This window comes from Berghia stephanieae, chromosome 8 (assembly GCF_034508935.2).
Source record: "Berghia stephanieae isolate SIO BIC M18660-M18661 chromosome 8, UCSD_Bste_1.3, whole genome shotgun sequence".
Taxonomy (NCBI): Eukaryota; Metazoa; Mollusca; class Gastropoda; order Nudibranchia; family Aeolidiidae; genus Berghia; species Berghia stephanieae.
In genome coordinates, this window is record NC_088367.1 from 6,387,854 (window position 1) to 6,402,922 (window position 15,069).

Here is a 15,069-nt window from a genome sequence, read left to right on the forward strand (position 1 = left end):
TAGTGGGCGAAAACGGGGCAGCGTGGCTCAGCGGCACGGTCTTTGCTTCGTACCCGGAAGGTACCGAGTTCGATCACCTGCCGCTGCGTTGTGTGGCCTTGAGCAAGTCACCTCGTCCTAACTCAATTTGGCAGCGCTGCACTGCGGCTGACTCCTGGTTTATTCCAGTCTTCCCAGACCATAAAGACAAGTTTCCCCTATGGGATGAATAAAGAGAATTTTATTTATTTATTTATTAAAAATATCAGCTCGGTTTTTTCTTCATTTCATTTGAGCTTGTTTGGATTCGTCCATAGTTTGACCATTTGTGTGCATTGTCCAATTGTGTCTAAGATGTTTGGATGCTGGTGGTTTTTACCGTGGCCTTCGTAAAGTTATGGCCTGATACTGACCAAAAAATGACGTCAAAATGCCAGTCTTTTGCCACAAAAGAAAACAAATCGTTTTCAATAGTTCAACCAATGAAATAACTTGTTTCCATGAGCTCTACAAACTAGGCGGTGCAAAAACCAAATAATGACGTCAAACTGCCAGTCCTTTTGGATTTCAGTATCAGGCTATAACATAACGATAGCTACGGATGTACACAATGATGATATTGCAATGAGTGTTTTCTTACAGTTATTTAATATAAAGAGATTCAAAAAAATTAAAAGATTAATTTTCCACGTGAATAAAATTCAAAATACTCTTATGAATAACTAAAACGCCAACGCCCATCTGACAAGTTGATTGAGCACAACGAGTGGATGGTTTCATTCAACCAGCTCTCTGTAATGAATAGAGCGCCGATTTCGTTTTCAATACGGTTCAGCAGTCTTAACGTCACTTCCCTCGTAATGACGCATGGTAACTTAGTAACTGGCTCTAAACTATTGGAACAATGGCGGACGCCCTTATGAAATATTTCTCCGACGAGCATAAAAGCGTATCCAGAAGAAAAAAAAAAAACATTATGAATCTGATCATGTTCTGACTTTTACACATTCTGATCACAGGACATAATATGTCTTATGAAAAGTTCTGGCCAGCATGAAGAATAAAAAGTACTGATTTTCTTTGGTTAGAACCAAGATGGCCTCCGTTGCTGGGCGACGTGACATCAGACTATTGAATCCAATTCTGTGGTCTTGTATCTGAGCTGTTTTGTGACACGCCCATCGAGCATTTAAAACTGGCATTTTAAAATATTTATGTGAATGAATGATCATGGGTTGTTTGTATAGATAGTATGCGCTTGGCTAAGAAGCTCATAACATTGCCATCAGGAAGTATAACGGACCAACACACAAAAACTGTGTTTATCCATGAACGTTTATAGTCAGGTTAATGCAGTTCACTGAGCATTACTCAAAAACGCGGATGGCAAAAAAACAACAACAGACCTGAGTGACGTCATCTTCGAACTATCTATAGACACGGCAATGTAGTAGTAGTAGTAGTAGTAGTAGTAGTAGTAGTAGTTGTAGTAGTAGTAGTAGTAGTAGTAGTAGTAGTAGTAGTAGTAGTAGTAGTAGTAGTAGTAGTAGTAGTAGTAGTAGTAGTAGTAGTAGTAGTAGTAGTAAGTAGTAGTAGTAGTAGTAGTAGTAGTTGTTGTAGTAGTAGTAGTAGTAGTTGTAGTAGTAGTAGTAGTAGTAGTAGTTGTTGTAGTAGTAGTAGTAGTAGTAGTTGTTGTAGTAGTAGTAGTAGTAGTAGTAGTAGTAGTAGTAGTAGTAGTAGTAGTAGTAGCAGTAGCAGTAGTAGTAGTAGTAGATAAACGCTGCTAGATTTAACGTTGTTTCGTTTTTGAAGAGCCAACATTATTTTTAGCGAGCCCCTATTTGAAATTTGTTCCTAGTGACATGTTTGTTCCGAGTCATTAAAACAAAAACAATTCGTCTTTTCATTATTTATTGTTTAGGTATGTTGTTTTGGTTGTGGTGTTTTGTTTTTGTTTTGTTTTCTTTTTTGTTTTTTGTTGTTTTTTTTTTTTTTTTTTTTTGTTTTTAAAAAATTGCGATTCAATCATAGCATAGGACTGAACAGACGTATGCTCTTTTCCAGGTCTGGTAACCACACGCACTATTGGGCTTGTTTGGACGTTGTCGTGCGTAGTGGACAATATTTTCGTTTTGTAAAGCGCTTGAGCACATTTAGTGGATATTGCGCTATATAAAAGCTCTTTTTTATTTTTTTTTATTTTGCGTTGGTTTTAGAATAATTCCATTACAACAATGAGCCCATAATACAGTGGGTCATCAGACCTTCAAATAAGTACACGTTGGACAAAACAGTTGGTTGACATTTTGTATACTCCACGATAACAAGCGTTTGTTTAGATCTTCCCATAATATGCTGTGATCTTCATCAGCTCTGCCCTACTATGGAAAACCCAAATTTTAAAATTTGGCCAGAAAACCCGTCCTTCAAATATCGATCGATTTAAATGACCCTCATCTTGGCAAAAACTCTCAAACCTGGGACTTCGGCGAAGTCTTCCATCAAGTCCTAGGTTTGAGAGTTGTTTGCCAAGATGAGGGTCATTTAAAACGAACGATAATTGAAGGACGAGTTTTCTGGCCAAATTTTTAAATACGGGTTTTTTTCCCAGAGTACGGCAGAAGCTGTTCCTATGCGATTTTATCAGTAAATAATTGTCTGCTGCAGATTTGGTTGAAAGGCGGTTGATTTATGATGACGATTACACAAAGGGTAAACACGGATTTATGGTCTTGCCAGATGACGCTTGTCTTCCGACCTGTAGGTCCCTGGTTCGAGTCCTGTTTAAGCTGTACGGCAGTGAGGACGACCTCAGGACCACTGTGGGCTTCATTCACCAGACCGGACTGACCATGTGACGTGACGGGAACGAAGAAGAAGAAGAAGAAGAGTCCTGTTTGTAGATGTCAAATAGATGAGTCCTTGGTAAAATATTCTTTACTCACATTCCCTGGCGGCACCCGGGGTGTGAAATGAGTATCTGACCGGTCTATATCGAATATAAATTACAATAGCGCCTTACAGGCTTCATGTTTCGTCTTACATGTGCAATCTTGATGTTGGCTTTAGATCGCTTTGTAAAGTGCTTTGGATTCATTAATAAGGGGATATAACCTTGTATAAAATCTCAAATATTGTTCATTTTGAAAATAAAATAAATGACCTAATACCGATCCATGTGAGACACCTGATTCTACGGATATGGGCTGTGACTTTGGTACTCCGTTAGAAATCACTACATCCGTTCATTAATATTTCCTTTCATAAGCCTTTTTCGGATTAGTTACTTTCAGTAACACCACTAAGCAACAGCTTCAACCCCCCCCCCCTCCCCCATAAAACTATAAAGAACAAACAAAAAAGAGGAAAAAAGGCACATTGCTGACAAATGTGTATGGTTCTCTTAGCAGAAATGTTGTTGGAAATGTATTTCGACGGTTCAGCCAACCGCCAACTTCTTCTGGCTGGCAAAGCAATAACACTCGTCTTTTATGCCGACCAATATTCAAAACGAAGTAAAATTGTCGGTTGATTAGCCCACACATAATGCGCATCGTTGGTTTGCTGAATATGAAGTGAACGACATTAACTTTTGGCCAAACGTTATCCATCTATGACTTTTATCAACCTGGGTTGGCGATGTGCAATCCTTCACAACCTATTTTCAAAATTCTAGTTACATAACAAATCTATTATACTCTACTCTACTTTCATGTCCGATTTTTATAGCATTGCTTGTACCTGCTGTATATTTTATGGATATTTCATTATATTTGATGTTTATTTTGTTTTTAATTAGCTACGTATTTTCATCAATTAGTCCATGACAGTGTATAAATCTGTGCTAATATAACGATGAATGATGTATAACATTATGATAATTTCCATTCAGGTTCAATAAAGTATATCTTATCTTATCTTATCTTATCCTATCTTATCTTATCTTATCTTGTCTTAAAAGCTTTTATCACAAAACGCAATTCTTGGTGACGACAGAAAGGAAGCTCAATGTTAAATTCAACAAATGAGGAAATAGGCATTAATGCCATTTATACATGAGATTTGGGCCCAAAACAAAGAGCCACCCAAAATTGGGTTATGCAAGTAGGGACTAAAGAAAAAGGAAACCCGACTCCTGCGATCGGGAGTTGCCAGTGAGTATCTAGTTAGATGAGCCTGTAGAAGGTTCGTTTCGAAGAAGAAAAAAGTGTCTAGACAGTATAAAGAAGACTGGAGTTGTTCTGCTGGTGTTTTGACTGACTGGAATAATGGTAAAATTGTGCGGTTTGTCTGAAACACACTTTCTGGTTTGTTTTTTTATTGTTTGTTTGATTGTTTTGGTTGTTTTCATTTATTTTTGTTTGTTTGTTTGGTTGATTGGTTAATTTGTCTGTGTTGACAAACCAAAACGGAAGTGATCGCGCGACCTGATTTATCACGTGACTTTGGCAGTTTAGTAATGTGAAAGTTCAAACAGAAAACGAAGCTGAACAAAATCGATACCGGACGCGGTGCTATGTATTTAGAAATATTTTGCATTGGGAAAGTATGAATACGGTTGATCAGGCGTGTAGAATTAGTGAGTATTTAATTAAACGCATGCAATCGACGGCATTGGCGTGTATTTTTTGCCTTATGTTTACCACTAACTGCCATTCGGACAACTGTCCGAGGGGCGTGGTTATGTTCTTTCCACTGGGTTTCTATATTATTGAAAAGCCCGTTTCATATTGAAAATCATAACATTTTAGCAGTATTTAGAACCAGACGGCGGGGAGGGGGTGGGTGGGAGGGGGGGGGGGGGTCTATAGGGAATGAGATTAACGGAAGAGTAGGTTCCCTTGATTGGACGTCACCTTACAGAGAGAACGTCAATTTGGTTTTGAAGTGTCTCAAGCCGCTTTCACCGGAAGCGAGAACGAGAGACGCATGCGCACAACCAACATGACGTTCTCTCTCTAATAACTTTTCCGCCGGTGACGTCACAGACTATGGGTGACGTCCAATCAAGAGACGCTACTCTTCCGCTAATCTCATTCCCTATTATGCTTGATGGCAGCTTGCACTGAAGGCAGATATGACAATGCCACGTTCACTATAATCATCTTCTTTTGTTTATCTTTGTTGTTGATGATGCATGCTATATAATAACGTATATCGCAATGGATTATGCTTTTACCTAACAAAGCATAATTGTATCGTGATGGTGGTACGTGCAGTAATGCCATATTCTGGAAAAACATATATTTAAAAATTTGGCCAGAAAACTCGTCCTTCAAATATCGATCGATTTAAATGACCCTCATCTTGGCAAAAACTCTCAAACCCGGGACTTCGCCGAAGTCCCGGGTTTGAGAGTTGTTGCCAAGATGAGGGTCATTTAAATCGATCGATATTTGAAGGACGAGTTTTCTGGCCAAAATTTTAAATATATGTTTTTTTTCGAGAGTGCGGCAGAGCAATCGTTCAATTTGGCTCTGCTGAAACTGCAATGCAGACAAAACACAACTGATACGGACCGTAAAATAGAACATCAATAGTCGTCATAAATATGCCCCTGGGGGTAAGATACCCCCCTCCCCCCCCCCACCCCCCTAGGGGGATGTCTGCACCTCCTTCCCCCCCCCCCCCCCCCCCCCCCGCCCGCCCTCCGCCCAACGCACACACAGTATGATGATGCTGTCTGTATCTCTTTGGCGTGGCTTCGTTGTGATTCTATATATACCTATATCCATTTTTGTCTCTTTTGTTTTCATTTATTTATTTATTTATTTATTTGTTTATTTATTTATTTATTTATTTATTTATTTATTTATTTATTTATTTATATTTATGTGGCTCGGTGGCGCCTATACCTGCCAACACTTCCGATTTTGGCGGAATCCGTCCCTATTTTCACTCTTTCTTTTCTACAATTCCGCCATTGTATCTGAATAAATAATAATAAATAAATAAAATTCCTTTTATTCATCCCCATGGGGTAAATTTGTCTTCATGGTCTATTCCAGGGGACGACTGGATAACCCAGGCATCAGCCGGAGAGCAGCGCCGCAAATTGAGCTAGGGCGAGGGAGGTGACTTGCTCAAGGCCGCACAGCAAAGCGGCGGGTTATATTGAACTTGGTACCTTTAGGGTACGAAGCAATGACCGTACCGCTGAGCCACGTTTGCTCCTTTTCCGATTTTCAAAATTACTAATGATGATGATGATGGTAAGAAGAGAAAAAATGAAGGGGGGGGGGGGGGGGGGGGGGGTTAACTCTCTCCTTACCATACATTTTTAGAATTACCCCCGAAAATTCACACCCACCCGACACCAAAAAAAACAGACTTTTCCTAATCAAACAAAATAATAAGAAGTGTATTCTATACAGAATGTTATTCAGCAAAATGATGTCTACAACACAGTGTTTAGTATTTATAGCTACTGTAATCAAAGCATTTCTTTACATTTTGTGATATAATAATAGAGAAATTAGAATGAGAAAACTGTTGGTTGAATCGTGCGTAACGAATGTGACGATTTTCCTATGGGTGGTAAGGAGAGGGTTAAAAAGGTGAATTGCTTTTTAATGATTACCAAAAGGGTGTTAAGAAGGAAAATTAATTGCACTCCTTTCCCTCTTCCTCATTCCAATACCTAATACATTATGTGATATGTAGTTATGTGATATGTAGTTTTGTCAGTTGTGCTCGCATACAACTATACAACCTCTATGTGTGTGGTGGCAACGTTGGTGGTCATTTCCATACAGAATGATCCACTGTGAAGAAATTCCTATTTTCCGCCCTATTCTGATTCCACTTTTAGAATGTGAAGGGTTGGCAGCTCTGCGGTGTGGCCTGGCAGTTATTTTTATTGTCTTGTCACAAAATTCAAGCAATGTTAAGCGTGATGAGTGGTCGGATGGGTGACAGTGGTGGTGGAAAATTCTGATACTGACATTTTGTTATTGAGTAAGGCAGGTTAAACACATTACCCCACTCGACTAAGGTGTGAATGAGTACATGGCTACAAGCAGTGACTGATATTGTAAGAATTAGAAATAAATGGAAAGCCTAACAGACGACGGGTACTGTATGAAATGGAAACGTGGTTCCAGATGGCCTGCTGGGGGAATGAATGATATACTGTGAAACGCTTTGAGCATGGTTAATCACTGAAATGGCTCTATATAAATGTTCATTTTTATTTAGTTATTTTATATTTATTTGCGACACACAGAAAACAAGCAACAGGGCTGATTGTTAGACCTTCTTCCTGTAGAGTACAACCAATGGGCTGATTACTAGACCTACTTGTTCTACGAGATTTTGTTTCTACTTTGTCCTTGGCAGCACATAGTGTATCAGTCAAATCTAGTCAGACCGGCATTGGTCACGTGTTTTGTCCAAAAGATAACAAACAATTGCTTTTGTCCATTAAACTTCATGGCCGGGGGGGGGGGGGGGGGTTCTTAACCAATGTATAAAATGATATCTTTCTTTATACTTTCAGGCCTCCAGATCTAATCGGACTGGCCGGCTCTCACCTCCATCCTCATCATGGAATCGTTATCAGCAGTTGTCCTGGACATGAAGATGCCCAAGCCCTCTCCGTCCTCCTCCTCTACGGAGTCATCAACCCCTAGCACGTCCCACATCCCTAGAAAGACAATCTCCATGAAACAGATGTTGCTGCTCAACGCCGTTGTCTGCGGTGTCGAGATCTGCGCATGCGCTGGATTCACGTACATCCCTCCGATGCTTCTCAAGGCCGGTTTCGCGGAGGAGAGAATGGGATTCATCCTGGGATCTGGTCCATTGCTGGGATTTCTGTTTGTGCCTGTGATAGGGCGTGCCAGTGATCGGTGTTATAGCCCGTACGGCAGAAGAAGACCTTTCATTCTAGGATTAGCCATTTTGTTAGTTGTTTCGCTGTATCTAATTCCCTTCGGAGAATATTTCGCCTCTCTGATCGTCGGGGTGTCGTCCACCAGTAAACGTATGGGCATATGGGGCATGGCTATCGGGGTTGTGCTTTTAGATTTCACCACTCAGGCCTGTCTCACGCCCTGCGAGGCGCTCCTCAATGACGCCGGCAAAGACACCGAGCAGAATGAAAAGATATTCACCGTGTATTCGTTGATGATCAGTTTGGGCGGTGTGATCGGTTACTTGTTGACCGCTATAGACTGGACGTCCAATACCATGGGGGAGTATTTCGGCGGACAAGAGGCCTCTATATTCTCTCTTCTCATCGTCGTGTTTACATTACTGCTTTCGGCAACGCTATTCGTTGCCCGCGAGACGCCCCTGACGAAACCTGTACGGAGTGTTGAAGATAACGTGTCCACAGTTGTTAATTCCTTGCTAGACGGCGATAGTAAAAACGCCCCGGGTTCGTCGTCGTCGTTCGACTCAAACATCGGGAAAATGGAGGACGGCTCAGACGGTGACGACTCCAAACAATTGTCTCCGAGAATGGGCGGAATGCTCCGTCCAAACAGCAACGCGAGTTTGAGCTGTACGCGGAAAATCAAAAGGATATTCAACACGGTGATGAAACGACTTCCCTGCGAGGGCCGGTTCCTCACCAACGCCTGTGGCTGTGTGTTCTGGCTGGGGCAGCACCTCGTCCCCAAAGAACTCAGGCAGCTGTTTCTCATCCCGGGCGTGCTGAAGATTTTGGCCTTGACGGATTTCTGCTTCTGGACGGCCATCATGTGCTTCAATATCTACTACACAGATTACGTGGGCCAGGTAAAGTCGTGGTTTGATTAGTAACAACAAGAGATGAAGTGAGTAGAAAAGTGCCAGAAGACAATAGAGAATAACATTTTTCGCGGCGGTGATGGGGTTTGAACCTGCGATCTTATTGGTACGACAACTCCACCTGGCCGGTGAGAGCGTGACTCTACGTATGAGCTACCCACGAACCCAAAAACATTCGTATCAAACTCAGGTCGTCCATTACTAGAGCCCTCACTCACCGACTACTGCTGGAGACCGCTGGTCCAACGCACAACAACCGCGAAGTTAGCTGGCCAACAATTAAGCTTAATAGTTTAAATTAGTATCGGCTATGTGGTCTTGTGGTATGGAAAAGAATCTTTACTCAAATTCTCTCACCGTACTCGGGTGTAAAACCTTGGCCCTTAACAGCGTTGTCTGTCCGAAAAAAAAGTTGTAATATTGCCTAACAGGCGTCATGTCTCGTTCTATATGTTAAGTGTTGCTGTTGACTAGGGACCCCCTGTAACGCGCTTTGAGCATGTTTAGTGGATATTGCGTTATATAAAAGCTCAATAATTTTTTTTAATATAGGTTTTTAATCTGATTTTATGCATCGCGTTCGCTCTGACGTAACACCAATCTGAGATGATTGGTGGTAGCTGGGTCTTCCTTTCTCCCAACTGACAGTCTCAGAAGAACAAACAAACACAACCCATCAACCAGGTCAATGCACGTATTTTAAAATTTAGCCAGAAAACTCGTCCTTCAAATATCAATCGATTTAATGGACTTCATCTTGGAAAAGACTGTCAAACCTGGGACTATACATATATATATATATATATATATATATATATATATATATATATATATACATATATATATATTATATTATATTATATATTCTAGGTACACTGTTTTGTACAGAGCGCCTTTAAGATGCTATAGAAAGTCTTATCTCTTATCTCACTCTCTCACTCTCTCTCTCTCTCTCTCTCTCTCTCTATCACCATCTCTCTCTCTCACTATCTCTCTCTCTCTCTCTGTTTTTCTTTCTTTCTCTGTCAATCTCGCTCTCGCTCTCTCTCTCTCCACCTCTCTGTCTCTTTCTCTCTCTCTCTCTGTCTCTCTCTCTCTCTCTCTCTCTTTCTCTCTCTCTCTCTCTCTCTCTCTCTCTCTGTGTCTGTCTTTCCTTGCGCACGTCCGTGTATATGTACATACTACGCGCATGTATGCGTTTCAAAACGGGAGAGCTAGCTGTGTAGATTCAATCTTTTCTCAACCCACATCCCCTCTCCCCCCTTCACAGATCGTGTATGGTGGAAACCCTAACGCCCCAGAGAGCAGCCCAGAAGGGAAGGCCTACGACGAAGGGGTTCGCATCGCCAGCTGGGGTCTCTTGCTGCACTGCATCTGTTCGGCTCTCTTCTCCTTTTTCATCGAGAGGCTGACGGCCGCCTACGGCTACAAGAACACCATGGTGATGGGCATCGTCTCCTTCATCTTCGCCATGATGGGGATGGTCCTCATACGAAATGTCGTGTTCGTCAACATGATGGCCGCCATCACGGGTTTTGCATACTCCACCATCACAACGATCCCGTTTATGCTGGTGTCAAAGTACCACGCCAATAAAAAGGTAGGATTTTTGGGGTGATGGTATATTCTATTCTATTACATATTGTGATGATGATGAGGTTGGTGATGGTCGTTGAAGGTGATAGTGGTGATTGTGGTGGTGGTGATGGTTGAAGGTGATGGTGGTTGATGGTGAAGTTTGTTGATGATGATGATGATCATCATCATCATCATAGTGGCGGTGGTGAATGTGATGGTAGTGGTGGTGACGATGATGGTAATGTTGATGATGATGACGGTGGTGGTGGTGGTAGTGCTGGTAGTAGTGGTAGTGATGGTGACAATCCGTTATTTGTAGTCTCTATTTTTCAATAGAGTTTTTCTTTCACTCTTTCATTTTCTCTTCTTCTTCTTCCTCCCTCTCCTCCTCCTCCTCCTCCCTCTCCTCCTCCTCCTCCTCCTCTTCTTCCTCCTCTTCAGTAATTATAAGCTCTATAAAGTCCTTTTCTTTCTTTCTTTCTTTCTTTCTTTCTTTCTTTCTTCTTCTTCTTCTTCTTCTTCTTCTTCTTCTTCTTCTTCTTCTTCTTCTTCTTCTTCTTCTTCTTCTTCTTCTTCTTCTTCTTCTTCTCCTCCTCCTCCTTTGTCATCATCATCATCATCAAATCTCCTTCATTGATAACAATCCCAGTGATACACCACCACCTCCATTCCATTCCAGATCTATTTCAACGACCTGCCTCCGTCAACCCTGGCCGACACAGAACGAGGCATCGCCTCCGACATGGCGGTCTTGGACTGGTCCTACTTCCTGTCCCAGGTCACGCTGACCTTAGCCATGGGCGGCATCGTACACGTGACCGGCACGGTGGTGTCCTACATGGTCTCTGCAGGACTCATGGGAATTCTGGCTGCCTATTTAGTAGGAAACGTGGTGGAGGAGGAAGCAGAGGCTCTGAGACTTTCTAGACACAGATGACGATGAAGGACAACAATGAGAATGATGATGATGTTGATGATGGCGATGATGATATTGGAAGAAAAAGCTGTGAAAAGAACAACTAATGTGATCAATTTTATCAGACCTGTCCCCTACCATGAAAAATCCCGTAAACAATCACGAAATTTGTGACTCTTCACCTCAAAACGGTATTAAGTCGGGATGGCTAAAATGCTGAAAACTGAATTTATAGCCAGAAATATTATCAGAAATATCAGACTTGTGTTGAGTTTGTATGTTTTATTGAGGAGAATGAATATCATAATTTAGTATGCTGAATAGCAATAATTCATATTCTTGACCAGGTTAGCAAAAATTTGACTTTTTAGCATCTGATTCATCCCGACATAATACCGTTATGAGGCGATGGGTCACATTTTGGCTCCAATTTCAGGACTTCATGAGCATCTCCAAGTCTTTAACTCACTCAACCCTAACACCGACTATATCCGTAGTTAACTCATTCAACCCTAACACCGACTATATCCGTAGTTAACTCACTCAACCCTAACACCGACTATATCCGTAGTTAACCCACTCAACCCTAACACCGACTATATCCGTAGTTAACTCACTCAACCCTAACACCGACTATATCCGTAGTTAACTCACTCAACCCTAACACCGACTATATCCGTAGTTAACTCACTCAACCCTAACACCGACTATATCCGTAGTTAACTCACTCAACTCTAACACCGACTATATCCGTAGTTAACTCACTCAACCCTAACACCGACTATATCCGTAGTTAACTCACTCAACTCTAACACCGACTATATCCGTAGTTAACTCACTCAACCCTAACACCGACTATATCCGTAGTTAACTCACTCAACTCTAACACCGACTATATCCGTAGTTAACTCACTCAACCCTAACACCGACTATATCCGTAGTTAACTCACTCAACCCTAACACCGACTATATCCGTAGTTAACTCACTCAACCCTAACACCGACTATATCCGTAGTTAACTCACTCAACCCTAACACCGACTATATCCGTAGTTAACCCATTCAACCCTAACACTGACTATATCCGTAGTTAACTCACTCAACCCTAACACCGACTATATCCGTAGTTAACTCACTCAACCCTAACACCGACTATATCCGTAGTTAACTCACTCAACCCTAACACCGACTATATCCGTAGTTAACTCACTCAACTCTAACACCGACTATATCCGTAGTTAACTCACTCAACCCTAACACCGACTATATCCGTAGTTAACTCACTCAACCCTAACACCGACTATATCCGTAGTTAACTCACTCAACCCTAACACCGACTATATCCTTAGTTAACTCACTCAACCCTAACACCGACTATATCCGTAGTTAACTCACTCAACCCTAACACCGACTATATCCGTAGTTAACTCACTCAACCCTAACACCGACTATATCCGTAGTTAACTCACTCAACCCTAACACCGACTATATCCTTAGTTAACTCACTCAACCCTAACACCGACTATATCCGTAGTTAACTCACTCAACCCTAACACCGACTATATCCGTAGTTAACTCACTCAACCCTAACACCGACTATATCCGTAGTTAACTCACTCAACCCTAACACGCACATATATCTCGTATAGTTACTCACTCAACCCTAACACGACTATATCCTAGTTAACTCACTCAACCCTAACACCGACTATATCCGTAGTTAACTCACTCAACCCTAACACCGACTATATCCGTAGTTAACTCACTCAACCTAACACCGACTATATCGTAGTTAACTCACTCAACCCTAACACCGACTATATCCGTAGTTAACTCACTCAACCCTAACACCGACATACTAGTTAATCACTACAGATTATCAGTTAATCACTCAACCCTAACACCGACTATATCCGTAGTTAACTCACTCAACCCTAACACCGACTATATCCGTAGTTAACTCACTCAACCCTAACACCGACTATATCCGTTAGTTAACTCACTCAACCCTAACACCGACTATATCCGTAGTTAACTCACTCAACCCTAACACCGACTATATCCGTAGTTAACTCACTCAACCCTAAAACACCGACTATATCCGTAGTTAACTCACTCAACCCTAACACCGACTATATCCGTAGTTAACTCACTCAACCCTAACACCGACTATATCCGTAGTTAACTCACTCAACCCTAACACCGACTATATCCGTAGTTAACTCACTCAACCCTAACACCGACTATATCCGTAGTTAACTCACTCAACCCTAACACCGACTATATCCGTAGTTAACCACTCAACCTAACACCGACTATATCCGTAGTTAACTCACTCAACCCTAACACCGACTATATCCGTAGTTAACTCACTCAACCCTAACACCGACTATATCCGTAGTTAACTCACTCAACCCTAACACCGACTATATCCGTAGTTAACTCACTCAACCCTAACACCGACTATATCCGTAGTTAACTCACTCAACCCTAACACCGACTATATCCGTAGTTAACTCACTCAACCCTAACACCGACTATATCCGTAGTTAACTCACTCAACCCTAACACCGACTATATCCGTAGTTGACTCACTCAACCCTAACACCGACTATATCCGTAGTTAACTCACTCAACCCTAACACCGACTATATCCGTAGTTGACTCACTCAACCCTAACACCGACTATATCCGTAGTTGACTCACTCAACCCTAACACCGACTATATCCGTAGTTAACTCACTCAACCCTAACACCGACTATATCCGTAGTTAACTCACTCAACCCTAACACCGACTACATCCGTAGTTAACTCACTCAACCCTAACACCGACTATATCCGTAGTTAACTCACTCAACCCTAACACCGACTATATCCGTAGTTAACTCACTCAACCCTAACACCGACTATATCCTTAGTTAACTCACTCAACTCTAACACCGACTATATCCGTAGTTAACCCATTCAACCCTAACACCGACTATATCCGTAGTTAACTCACTCAACCCTAACACCGACTATATCCGTAGTTAACTCACTCAACCCAAACACCGACTATATCCGTAGTTAACTCACTCAACCCAAACACCGACTATATCCGTAGTTAACTCACTCAACCCTAACACCGACTATATCCGTAGTTAACTCACTCAACCCTAACACCGACTATATCCGTAGTTAACCCATTCAACCCTAACACCGACTATATCCGTAGTTAACTCACTCAACCCTAACACCGACTATATCCGTAGTTAACTCACTCAACTCTAACACCGACTATATCCGTAGTTAACTCACTCAACTCTAACACCGACTATATCCGTAGTTAACTCACTCAACCCTAACACCGACTATATCCGTAGTTAACTCACTCAACCCTAACACCGACTATATCCGTAGTTAACTCACTCAACCCTAACACCGACTATATCCGTAGTTAACTCACTCAACCCTAACGCCGACTATATCCGTAGTTAACTCACTCAACCCTAACACCGACTATATCCGTAGTTAACTCACTCAACCCTAACACTGACTATATCCGTAGTTAACTCACTCAACCCTAACACCGACTATATCCGTAGTTAACTCACTCAACCCTAACACCGACTATATCCGTAGTTTACCCTGGTTACTTTTACCCCATGCCTATTTATTACATTTTTCTGAGACAAATTATAGGCGTAGTATCAAAGCTAACGTTTTTAGTTTTTACATTTTAATGATAGTTGAATAAGAATATCTAAGTACATGCTCATTTTCAATACATTTTTCTTCCAATCTGGAAAAAAAGCAAAAATCTCTAGGACTGAGTGAGTTAGAACTTATTGAAAATGAGGGTT

The 15,069-nt window shown here is 41.6% G+C and overlaps 1 protein-coding gene across 1 annotated transcript in view; it reads left to right on the forward strand.

The window, feature by feature from the left end:
* LOC144978087 (solute carrier family 45 member 3-like) overlaps window positions 1–14,060 on the forward strand; it is a 35,254-nt gene extending 21,194 nt beyond the window's left edge. The window contains exons 2-4 of the mRNA XM_078923647.1: window positions 7,478–8,721; window positions 10,004–10,333; window positions 10,991–14,060. Of these exons, the coding sequence (XP_078779773.1) occupies window positions 7,525–8,721; window positions 10,004–10,333; window positions 10,991–11,248 (1,785 nt within the window). The 5' untranslated portion in view covers window positions 7,478–7,524 and the 3' untranslated portion in view covers window positions 11,249–14,060. The remainder of the gene's footprint in view (window positions 1–7,477; window positions 8,722–10,003; window positions 10,334–10,990) is intronic.
* The last annotated feature ends 1,009 nt before the right edge of the window (window positions 14,061–15,069 follow it).